A 12283-nucleotide genomic window follows, 5' to 3' on the forward strand; every position below is an offset into this window, starting at 1 on the left:
CAACTGGATACCGAATGTTTGGGGGGAGAAATGAAAATGATTTAGCGTATCCGACAGAAAAAGAAAGAAGATGAGAGAAGAACGATATGCGAGTATCATGTACAGCATGCATGAACCCATAGTTTTGGTAAGTTCCCGCTACCTGCTGTAGGTACATGTACATCTAGAAAGTTACGGCCGGACATGTAGATGTGTGATGGGGAGTCTTGCATGCATACAGAACCAGTACTTGGGTACGTGCAATAGGCAGGCATGCAAGTTTCGAAATGTATGGACCAGAACCTAAGTTGAATGAGATATTGGAGGGGAGAACAAACTCATAATGCTAACTCTTTTTAGTAGTTGCCTGCTTGATGAGTTGGCCACCCCGTAGGACAACGTACAGTAAGTCGATGTGCATAGATGTAGAATGCAAACACTAACCCACTCGGACCTCCACGGATCATGCACTTTTCTGCAGTAGATTTGCATTCCAGAGTTTGTAGTATGCAGGCAGATATTGCTTGCCTTTGACTAGCAATTTTATTGGTATCGGGTATTATTGGCTGGATGGTGCAGGGGTTATTGGCCATGGTGTATGTCCAATAGCATGCTTTACAGCCATTTCCTTTTCTTTTCTTTTGACTCGGGCGGTTCTTCTCTTTCTCAATATCCGACTCCTGGTTTGAATTAAGGATTTCGTGTGTATGGATTATACGAAGGTGATTACGATGAGTTCTTCTTTTTAATATCTGGGTTTCCTACTTGCAAATACAGATTGTATTTTGGACGATCTGCAGCAGACTTCATTCGAACCCACTCTTCGTATGAAGAAGACCCAAAAACAGACTATCGCAGCCCTGAAAATATGATCCATACCAGTCGCCTTCAAATAATTGCAAACCAAGCCAAATTTTAACAGGGTGAATTGCTTTGACAGTTTTGCGTCTCATGACAGTGACACGTGTGCCCTCCGAGCCCCGGAAATCGATTCTGATCTCAGCGCGGTAGCACAAGACATCCTGCGCTTGAGCGATTCTCGGGAATTCCCAATATGATATTCAAAAACTATGTGGGCATGTCTTATCATCATGAAGAAGAGGAGAAGATGGTGGGGCATGCATACTGAAATCCACTGTTTAATGCCCGCAAAAGACTGGGGTTTCAGCACAGACACGTAAATTAAATTAACTACCAACATTCACCCTGGAAGTTGTAATGAAGTATTCAATACTGATCGTGCGGATTGTATTATCGAGATCATGAGGTTCCTGTCAGACAAAACCCTGTTGGTTATGAAATGCTCAACTCGGAATTCCAGGTTAATTTCCGTTCGTCAGGATGCAATCGAACCATTTCTTTATTCCCTGATACACTCGTGAAATTGGCAGCCACGAGTCACTGTTGTCCACATGAGCCCTGTCCCTGCAAACTATACAATTACCCGAGTTCATACCGCTACATAGTTCGGTGTAGGCTGTCGCCGATCTTTAAAGATTCCACCTTTTATACTCGTAGTATTCGTAGGATTAGTGCAGTACATATCGACCTAGGCAAACAACCGTCAGTTCTGAGACGCTCAATCTATATCTTGCGAGCCGAGCCCATGTATGTAGTTGCACGTGGGTCCTTTACAGCCTAGAGGACTTCTTGTCCTCTAATCTTCCCTTTTTGGGTACTATATTAACTGCTAGTAAGTAATAGTACCTATATAAGAGAAAAGTCGCCTTCCTGTAACACTAGCCACTTCCCAATTTCATATCTATCTAGTTCGACTCCTTACGGTACAACCTTCGGACGTTCGGGAATGCCTGTCATTGATATCAGTTGACTCGTCTGATATAACACTATCATTGGAATTAGTTTCTCTTATTGGGAGACATCGTGTGACTCAACAATCTTGACTCGAATGGTATTCGCCTCGACATTCATCGACTATTCCCCAACCCCATTTTACCGTACCTGGTACCTAGGTTGGCACCAAATCAACGTTGAAATCTTAGAACATAAAACATACACATTGCCATGTCCGGCACTCTATCCGCACAAGCCGAGGCTCTTGTCTCCAAGATAAAAGAGCTTGAAACGTCAAGTAACAACATCAGTCGAGCTGATCGTCTTCGATTAGTCCAGTCGTTGGAGAAATTGACGCTGCAATTGAAAGATCCAAAGGATGCAATTTTTGACCATTTGACCAATGTATGATTCCTGTCTCTCTAAAAGATGCCTCTATTAGTCACGGAAGTCATGTTGACCTTTTGGTTTGATGATGTAGGTATTTTCGCTCGTCAATCTGCGAGCTTTGCTGGAGTTGGAGGTGCCCCAAAATATACCTACGACAGGAAGTATCTCGGCTACTGAACTGGCTGAGAAAGTCAAGGCTGATGCATCGCTGATCGGTATGTATGGCCCATGATGGAGCATAAACATGAAGTGCATCACTGAAATATTGATAGTTCGTCTTATGCGAATATTGACCGTCACCGGTATCTTTGCCATGGTTGGTCCAGATGAATATGCTCACACGCCATACTCATTGGCTTATATCGAGGGACACGAAGTTGACTTCCTTAAATTATGGTAAGCATCTATCAATCTTACATTTTTGTACAGCGCACTGACGAAATCACCAGCTGCGATGAGATTCTCGTAGTCACATCTCGTCTCCCTGAATACTTCCGCGCCGTTGGTGCCCGTGATACCACCAGCATGACCGAAAACCCATTCACATGGGGAAATGGAAAGCTAGGATCAAGCTTCTTTGAAATAATTTCTCAAGATCCACGCCGAATTAAACAGTTCGACATCGCAATGTCGACTCAAGACCATACTTTGCCCGTTTTGGGCATGTATCCATTTGGCGAGGAGCTTATTAACTCCCCTGATTTGGGGAATAGGGCTTTGATTGTAGATATTGGCGGTGGTAGGGGTCAGTCATTGTTGCAGATTAAGGAGAAGTGGCCTCAGTTGCGAGGGAGAATGATTCTCCAGGATCGGCCTGTGGTTCTCAATTCTTTTCCTGAATTACCAGGAATCGAGAAGATGCCTCATAATTTCTTCACACAGCAGCCCGTCAGATGTAAGTTTGCTCTTGCCTCAACCTCCAAAAAGCCATATTCTGACCAAAATAGACGCACATGCATACTATATTCGCCGCTGCATACACAACTGGACAGACGAACACTCCATCCAGATCCTGAAAGTAATTGTCCCATCCATGGCCCCTGATTCACGCGTCCTCATTGGTGAAATGGTCGTCCCAGAATACAACAGTATCCGTCCCGGTGGTGTCGAGGACATGGCCCCTTACTGGATGGACCATAATATGTTTGCATTTGGTGGGAGGGAGCGCACAAAGTCGGATTTTGAGAAGCTTTTCGCAGCTTCGGGGTTGAAACTAGTTAAGGTTTGGCAGAGTGAGGCGTCGAGTCAGGCTGTGTTGGAGGCTAGGCTGGCCGATTCATGATTTCTCGGGTTTCCTTTTAATGATTCTATGGTGATGATAGATTTCAAGGTTAATGACTGTTATGCTGTTTGGTAGGTTATGGGCTTGGGTTATACACGGATGTATTTATCGAGCAATAACGTATGGTGAAATGTAGTCATCTATCTCCATTATCTGATATACAAAGCTTTGCATAAAAAGTTACTGGTGACTACTAAGGCATACTAGTTCCTGATGGTTGTCATCATATGTCACTCAGAAATTACCAAAAAAGGAAATAATGTGAAAGTTCAGATTAGCCCTAACCTCCGACGACGAGTTCAACACAAGCTTGTTGAGGACACAAAAATGTACTTTCATGCACAAAAAATATCAGATAAATGACATAAAGAATATTTGACTCATTTGACTCATCTATGACAATAAAAATGTGAGTCGTAGCGAGTTATATGACTCTACTTGCTATGAGTAATAGTGTCGAATTGAGCACGCTCTTCTTTCTATAGAGTGCCAGGTACTCCTCTTCTGTCAATTCTACTTTTTTCTCCCGAATACCCAATTTTTACCATTCATACTCGGAATCTGAATATCATATCTCGAGGTCATTCAACGACTATTTCTCAACACCCCTTTACCATTACGAGTATACGAGTACACTGGATAGGATCCCTGCGACAGCCAAGTAAGAAAGACATAACTATGTCTCGGGAGTTCATCAAAAAAAAGATCTGCTAAATCCTTTTTAGAAGGGGAAGACTTCACAATACGTCTCTTAGACATAGAGACCTGCCTAATTGATGCACATGAAGCCATGAGGAATCAATTGAAGAACATTTTTGCAACAAGTGTGATCAAAAAGTGAATCCGAGAGTGGGTGCATCACGAAGAGGATAATTCGTGGGTTATGAAGATATCCTGTTTGGATGCTTTCAATCATCTCACCTTCGATACCCCTATACTCCTGATCGTTATATTCCTGCGACAACTGGTCTACCACTTCGAAAATAGAAGACCCACAAAGACAGAAAAGTTGGATCGATTCGTGATTGAATCCATCATCTCTGTGAGCGACCGGACTGACTACAAATTAGCCTGGGCTATCTTTCATGATTTTTTGGACAAGATCCTCGAGATTTGCCCTCAGATTACACTGAACTTTATCATCAGTGGTATAACTCGCGATTGCTCACTACTACCCCTCCTGTCCTCTTTCGTGATGAGGATGGGATACATCATAGAGAACTGCCGATCGGAAGATAAAGGAAAGATAAAATGCATTTTGTGTGGAGATTCCTTTCTGTCCACAAAATTATTGTGTAGTTGTGATGAGAGGTTGGGATCGAATGGCAAAAAGGATAATGGATGGGCTTCTGTTCTTACAGTGGTCTGATGAGCAGGAAAAGTTCCAGCATAGAAAAAGTAACAGCCGACTAACCCTAACCCTCGTGCCAACATCAGTGTTTCCTTCAGCATTCATCGATCCGTATCTGGATTGGAGCTCCAAGCCCTAAGACTGTGTCCTGCAACTGACCGCTGTGTCGCATTTATGATTTTATGATTCATCTCTCCAAAATATTATATCTAATCACAATATATGACCTTGCTCATGGAACTAAGCAGGCTGTCTCTCCAGATCTGATATAGTCATTCTGTTGAATCAAAAAATGAGCAGAGGAGAAGAAGAAGAAAAAGAAGAAATATTTAGAATACTTGCTTATGTAGTGGAACAGGATGTACCTAACTCTGGGGGGATTGCCCAGCTATATAGGAAACTTGCGGGACTCATACAAATTTGTTAGCGATTTGTAATTACAAAATGCAAAAAAGTTTTACATACGAGGTGCCGAATTTACAGTAAATTCGCACTTGTGTAATTACAAGGCGCCCTACTTGGGATCTAGCTGCGCATTCACTTGGGGATATTGTATAAAAACATACTAAATCTGTATATAATTTTGATAAATATCAATTGATTTTACATATCATTTATCGCTCTATTCTAATGATTACACGTAGGATAAGAATCTATTGTGGTTCGAAGTTATGGAAATAGAAACAGGGATGTGCGCAATTATATTACCAGCTGAATACGATTTTTGGCTGTACAGTCTTTATAGACTGCCGTCACTCCTCTCCTCCTTCGCTAATCGAACGTTTGCTCGCTTCCTTTCGAGTTCGCTTCGCCAATTTCTACACGCTGCCATGGCCAATTCACCTTCTCGCCCCTTCCACTGGCCAGGCGGCATTTTGCCCGAGGTACGGCTAGATCCCAACGGGGATATCAAACCTGACGAGGTCAAGGAAGAGGCTAAAGGGTGGTTGTTATTTGTTACAGTAGGACTTGGCTCTTGTTTCTTTTCAAGTTCGAGTCTGACATCCAGTCTCATTCATCACGCAGGAAAGATGGGTCTCCCGCGAAGCGCCCAATATTCCCGATCATGATGGTGATTATGAAGTCCGCCAACGACGGACGCTGGTTGAGACATGGGCGAAGGCAGACCAACAATTTCGGGATGTAAGCAAGACTAAAACAAAAGAAGGTCACACGCTGCTTGCAACCCTTTGTATTGATAATCGCCCTATTTAGTCCTACCATCAAAGAGCCCCTCCTGGAGACGCTCTCGCATACCCGGAACCAGCTCTGCGCAACGTTGATAAATCCTTCCCCCCGCACGACCGTTTCATGTGTCTCGCCCCCCTGAGCCGGTCATACCGCTCCAATCGCTCCAAATGGATCAAGCTTTGTATTCTGTCCTATCGCTTGGATGGTGAAATGGAGCATTGTCTCGAGACTGCAGGATCTAGCAATGTCGGAGTTGATCCCAACCCCGCTACATTCCCAGATCCATCCACATTTCAAATCACCGACTTCTTGCCATGGCTAATTCTCGAAATGGCCAATTTCGCCGCTATGACTATGACTAAAAGGGGCACTGTGCTCTTCACGAAGTTTCTCATCCCGTGGTTCCTTGTCGACTAGGACGATTTGAATACGGGCTGCATCACAATCGTGGAGTTTAAGCCAAATGGCCAGATCCAGGAGACGTTTCGTCGGAGACCATACAATATGTATCCAGTCTATCTTCACTTGTGCGTACTCATAAAGCCTTTGAAGGAGGTAAAAGAGAGTAGAACCGGGGGAGTCCGACCCGAGATGAATGCCGAGTAAGTTATAACGCTTCTGGCCTAAGAGAAGAGAAACACATTAATTATTCTTTCTGCAGATTAGATATGACCCTGCCCGTGATTGATATTCTGGAAGGGGCCAAGTTGCGCGGGGAATTCCTCCCCGGTTTCGACGGCGCAAGAGATGTGTGGAGGGAAGATATTGAGATATATGCCCCCGGATACTTGCAAATGGAGGCCGAGGGGAACGAGGCGGACTATGATCATCACATCTCATCGATCCGGATGAAGCATTTGAGATTCGTCAAAGTATGTATCAGGAACAGACGGGTCCAGCGCTGGCGCGGCGGAGTTCCCGTTACGTTTCTTAAATCGTTTAACTGTCGCTTTGGCATCCGCAAAGAGCTTCAGAATCTGGTCCAGAAGTCCTTGGAACACGGCTCAAGAGACAAATGCCGCGATTAAGATCCTAGATGGTGACCGACGTCGCGAGAAAGTAATTGTAAAGCTACCATTTGCAAAGGGCTGCATATTCGACTCTTTTGATGGGCCCCTTGATCAAAGATGCCACCCGGAGACCAGAATCGGCTTGCGCCGTCAAATCAGAGCATGGGCAGGAAAACAAGAAAATTCGATTTTCTGGCTGAAGGGGATGGCTGGTACAGTAAAATCAACAATTTCTCGGACAGTAGCGTAGTCCTTTGACAAGGAAGGAAAATTAGGAGCCAGGTTTCTTCTTCAAACGAGGGGAGGCTGATCGGAGTAGTGTGGGTATGCTATTTACTACAATCTGTGCCCAATTCTTGGTCAATATTCCATCGTTGATCGCTCACGTCGAAATGGCAATTGATATTGATCCTAATATATCTGACAAATCGATGGGAGTGCAATTTGAGAAGTTTATCTATCTACCTCTGTCACAGACGCGGCAGTACCTCCCCTAAGCCCCAAAACTCATCATAGTGATTGATGCCTTAGATGAGTATGCGCAGGATGGAGACACTCTCCTTCGCTTTCTATCGCAAACAAGGAATAAATGGTCATCGAGCCTACAGATTTGCCTATATCCAGGAGAAATATATGAAAGATGGCTGATCGTTTCCTTCTGACTAGCCTGGCCTGGAGGCGATGTCGGCCTTGGTTGAAATGGCTGTTCTGCTCTTCATTTTTGCTGCTACCCTATGCCGGTTCGTGGAAGATCCAGCGTGGTCAGACCCAACAGGCCAGCTGAAAAGAGTTCTTGAATATCGAAAAATAAAGAATGACCCTGAGATTGTCTTCTCGGCCCTGGCTTTACCGAGGTGCTTGAGAATGAGAAGAAGCGACAGGAGAGCGCCGGAGATTAATATGAGAAGGAATAGTCGAACATATGTCCAGAACTATGTTCATGCTGAAATGGTCAGATAGTTCTAATCGGTACGTGGTTGGAATGGGAATAAGGAGAAAAGGGCAGCGAGCCCATACCAAGAACTCCAAATGTCTGGATCTTCAAAAGCTCCAAGGTGTAACTGAGTGTCCGTTGTGACGCCCTGATCTTGATTTGGATTTTATGGTTGATCTAGCAACAGTGGTTAATTGAATGTTGATTCTCAATAACAAGGAGAAAGTGGTGGGACGTCATCAGCCGATAAGATAAGAACTTCTCCCCCGCGCTTTCTTTTTCCTTCCTTTTTCACTCCCATTCTTATTCAGGGACATTGCTATATACCAAGATATATGCACTCTAGCCCTGTCATCGTCTGTTGTATTGATTTGATATAATTCTCCTTCAGGGATTCCATAGCCCTTTCTCAATAAGAAGAGGTCTTCTACTTGTCACTCTCCGTTAAGTTCGCGCCGCCACCCACTAAGCAAGATGACTTCGTTACGAGAACTCAAACCGGAATGTCTCTATGCTGTTGTAGATATGGGGAGGTAAGAGAAAGTTCTCTTGTAAGAGATATGATGTGAAGCTAACAACACTAGCAATGGCATACGTTTCTCCATTTCTAACCTCGAAGCACCGACAACGCGAATCATGCCCACTGTTTTCCAAGATCGGGCAGGTATATCACTGTACGATGCTCAATTCACAACGGCTGATGGTCGACGCGGCCCAATTTCGGCGTCAGTGATTGATGACGTTATTTCAAGACTACTACGCTTCAAGACAACTTGTGAGGACTTCGAAGTGTCGGCGGAAAATATATACGTTTTGGCTACGGAAGCTACGAGGACTGCACCCAATTCGAAGGAATTCATTGATACAATAAAGGAACGCACTGGATGGGATGTACGAATGCTCTCAAAATCAGATGAGGGCCGTATCGGTGCCTTGGGTGTTGCAAGCAGCTTTGCCTCCGTGCAAGGGTTAGTGATGGATCTTGGTGGTGGTAGCACACAACTTACGTGGATGGTTGCGAAAGACGGAAATGTTACAACCAGCCCGCAGGGGTCAATCAGCTTTCCATATGGCGCCGCGGCACTTACGAGGAGACTACAGGACACCAGAAATAAGGGGGCTGGTGCTGAAAGGGAATTGATTGCAGAAATGAAGGAAAATTTTCGAAATGCTTACAAGGACTTGCAGGTACCTGGTAGCCTTGAGCATGCTGCCACCGCGCAGGGGGGATTTGACCTCTACTTGTCAGGTGGAGGCTTTCGGGGATGGGGCTATCTACTCATGAGTCAGTCTAGATTGGATCCTTATCCTATTCCTATTATCAACGGATTCGAGGCAGTGCCCGCCGATTTTCAGGACACATCAAGCATCATGCAAACTGCATCAACATCGGAAGAGAAGAAAATATTTCGTGTGTCCAAACGACGGGCGTCACAAGTTCCGGCTGTGGCTTTGCTTGTTCATGTCCTTACAGAGTGTCTACCTACCATTAGGTCTGTCCAGTTCTGTCAGGGGGGCGTGCGGGAGGGGTTTCTTTTCGACATGCTCGAACCCAACATACGGAAACAAGACCCCATTCTTATTGCTACTATTCCTTATGCCACCTCTTCAGCGGGTGCCATTTACGAACTTTTGCAATCCTCAGTACCAGAAACTCCATCCCCTATACATTCACGACATGTTCCAGAGTCATTCTCTCCCAGTCTCTTACGTGCCATTAGTAATCTTGTCTTTGTCCATGCATCTGTGCCGAGGGAGACTCGACCGGCCGCTGGACTATATAGTACTACAACTGGTATTCTAGCATCGGCAAACAGTCTTGCCCACCGAGACAGGGCGATCATTGCACTGGTGCTTTCTGAGCGATGGCCGGGAGATTTAGCACCGGCCGAAGAGTCTTTTCAGAGACGTCTCCGGCAATTCGTCTCGTCTGAAGAGGCATGGTGGTCCCAGTATCTTGGTCGTGTTGCCTCGCTGATTGGAGACGTATACCCAGCTGGCCGTGTACCTGCTAGGAGACCACGTATACAGTTTAGCACGAAGTGGGAGCAAATATTCAAGAAAAAACAAGGCACCACCGATTGTCTCTGTCTGCAGGTTCAATTCCACGAGCAAACCGAACAGACAATCACAAAGGAAGCTCTACTTAACACCACCAACTTGATTGAAAACTGCGGGAAAATGAAGAACTGGATCAAGGGGGACGATCGACTAGGAAATTATGGAGTAAGCACTGAGGTTAGACTTCACTCGTAGTAGAGTCACCACTATGGAATTTACCAATTTGTACAGTATGTAAAATCACTACTAATACTCACTAATTGCGTTTCACAGTGCGTTCAACTTCATTCTGGCGTCATGTAGGGTGGAACCAAAGGGAAAAGCCGGAATTTAGCGAGCTGTATCTGCTCACCTGAGAACGAATGGAGAAGAAGATAAGAAGAGGGCAATAATATTATTCGATGGTGTTGATAGCTCCGGGTCCTTCGGATAATCATGCTACTGACTGATCTAAACAGTAGAGTGCCAGAAATCTTACGAAAGCTTCCAAGCTTGGGTATAAAAGACCCCGCAACCCCCACCATTGCTGCTCTCGATTTCTCTTCCTGATTTATCCCAACAACACACAACACTTCAGTCAGTTCGAATCAGCTTTTCAAATCAGTCCATCAGATTTGTATTTTTCTCTTATCCCAATCAATATCTAGAACAGTACTAACATATAGCATCTTCCTAGTCTCGTTCAAAACAAACGATGTAATCCACCACCATTCTAGCCTACCCTCAAGGGAGGCAGAAAGCCATTGGAATCTCTTTCGCTCCTAAGCACACTGGGGAAGTGACAAACCCGTGTCTTTCATCAAGGTATCTATGGTACAGGTAGTGGCATGAACCGGTGCTAGAATTCCTTGTCCATGACTTTTTATGTCAATGGCTCCAAGGAATCTGGCTGAAATCAGACGGTCACAACTTGATCTGGATAATACCAGCGAAAGGATCATGCTTTCTGTCCTCCCCCTTTTAATATAATTGGCCTGGGGAATGCTGACTGTCTCTAGAAAACTTACCTCACAATACAAGATGTCTCCTCCAGCAGCTATCTTTGAGTCTTCTCCTGTCTCGACCACTACCACTGGTCTGAAGGACAAGTTGACTCCTGAGATGCTCTCATTCATCACCCAAGGTCAGCAGACTAGGCTCTTGGATGAATTCGCTGGAAAGTGGGACAGCTTCAAGTTTGCTCCTATCCGGGAGAGCCAGGTGTCTCGTGCTATGACTCGTCGCTACTTCAATGACCTCGACAAGTATGCCGAGAGCGACATTGTCATCGTCGGTGCTGGCTCTTGTGGTCTTAGCACTGCTTATGTTCTCGGAAAGGCTCGCCCGGACTTGAAGATTGCTATCGTTGAGGCCAATGTTTCTCCTGGTATGACGATATACCTCTATAATAAAGCGAGTAATGACTGACTTTCAAAGGTGGTGGTGCCTGGCTCGGCGGTCAGCTTTTCTCTGCCATGGTCATGCGTAAGCCCGCAGACGTCTTTCTCAACGACCTCGGCGTCCCCTTCGAGGAAGATGCGACCAACCCCAACTACGTCGTGGTGAAACACGCCGCCCTCTTCACTTCCACCTTGCTATCCAAAGTCCTCTCTTTCCCCAACATCAAACTCTTCAACGCCACCAGTGTCGAGGACCTGATCACCCGTCCCGGCCAAAACGGCATCGAAGATGTCCGCATTGCCGGTGTCGTCACTAACTGGACCTTGGTCACCATGCACCATGACGACCAGTCCTGCATGGACCCGAATACCATCAATGCCCCTCTTGTCATCAGCACAACTGGTCACGACGGCCCATTCGGTGCCTTCTGTGCCAAGCGTCTTGTCTCCATGACCGCTATTGAGAAGCTCGGCGGTATGCGTGGTTTGGACATGAATGCTGCTGAAGATGCGATTGTCAAGAACACTCGTGAAGTCACCAAGGGTCTTATCATTGGTGGTATGGAGCTGTCTGAGATTGATGGATTCAACCGTATGGGTCCTACCTTTGGCGCTATGGTGCTTAGTGGTGTCAAAGCCGCTGAGGAGGCTTTGAAGGTGATTGAGGACCGCAAGCGCGAATGTGCTGAGTAACTGACATATCGTCGTGTTGCTTGATAACTTAAAATGCAAACTACCCGTATAATGGGTCACACTCTTTTAGTGCAAAGCATGTTATAGTGAAACAGTCAAGAGAATGAATCAATCATGCTGCAAACAGGTATCATATCATGGTGCTCAATTAGCTATTAAGTAATTATAAAAAGGTCGGATCTGTAGTAATATTCGTATCGTGATTATTGCCCAAGTCCG

General features: G+C 45.3%; 5 protein-coding genes across 5 annotated transcripts, besides 1 other annotated feature; all 5 read left to right on the plus strand.

Annotated features, from left to right (window-relative positions):
- Nucleotides 1-2004: 2004 nt before the first annotated feature.
- Nucleotides 2005-3445, plus strand: TSTA_093320 (O-methyltransferase; the record flags this gene model as incomplete). The annotated part of the gene is made up of 5 exons (XM_002479004.1): nt 2005-2178; nt 2255-2378; nt 2436-2559; nt 2613-3058; nt 3111-3445. 5 exons carry the CDS (start codon nt 2005-2007, stop codon nt 3443-3445), a joined length of 1203 nt encoding a protein of 400 aa, XP_002479049.1.
- A 1651-nt stretch (nt 3446-5096) lies between these two features.
- Nucleotides 5097-5121: a microsatellite.
- Nucleotides 5122-5626: 505 nt separating this feature from the next.
- TSTA_093330 (uncharacterized protein) lies at nt 5627-6404 on the plus strand (the record flags this gene model as incomplete). Its single annotated transcript, XM_002479005.1, has 3 exons — nt 5627-5758; nt 5823-5939; nt 6012-6404. 3 exons carry the CDS (start codon nt 5627-5629, stop codon nt 6402-6404), a joined length of 642 nt encoding a protein of 213 aa, XP_002479050.1.
- Nucleotides 6405-6491: 87 nt separating this feature from the next.
- On the plus strand, nt 6492-7015 carry TSTA_093340 (uncharacterized protein; the record flags this gene model as incomplete). Its single annotated transcript, XM_002479006.1, has 2 exons — nt 6492-6589; nt 6649-7015. The coding sequence occupies 2 exons, from the start codon at nt 6492-6494 to the stop codon at nt 7013-7015; spliced, it is 465 nt and encodes a 154-aa protein (XP_002479051.1).
- A 1390-nt stretch (nt 7016-8405) lies between these two features.
- TSTA_093350 (retrograde regulation protein 2) lies at nt 8406-10187 on the plus strand (the record flags this gene model as incomplete). Its single annotated transcript, XM_002479007.1, has 2 exons — nt 8406-8464; nt 8516-10187. 2 exons carry the CDS (start codon nt 8406-8408, stop codon nt 10185-10187), a joined length of 1731 nt encoding a protein of 576 aa, XP_002479052.1.
- Nucleotides 10188-11012: 825 nt separating this feature from the next.
- Nucleotides 11013-12064, plus strand: TSTA_093360 (thiazole biosynthesis enzyme; the record flags this gene model as incomplete). Its single annotated transcript, XM_002479008.1, has 2 exons — nt 11013-11358; nt 11409-12064. The coding sequence occupies 2 exons, from the start codon at nt 11013-11015 to the stop codon at nt 12062-12064; spliced, it is 1002 nt and encodes a 333-aa protein (XP_002479053.1).
- Nucleotides 12065-12283: the final 219 nt, after the last annotated feature.

Source organism: Talaromyces stipitatus, genomic scaffold (genome assembly GCF_000003125.1).
Source record: "Talaromyces stipitatus ATCC 10500 scf_1105507295527 genomic scaffold, whole genome shotgun sequence".
Classification (NCBI taxonomy): Eukaryota; Fungi; Ascomycota; class Eurotiomycetes; order Eurotiales; family Trichocomaceae; genus Talaromyces; species Talaromyces stipitatus.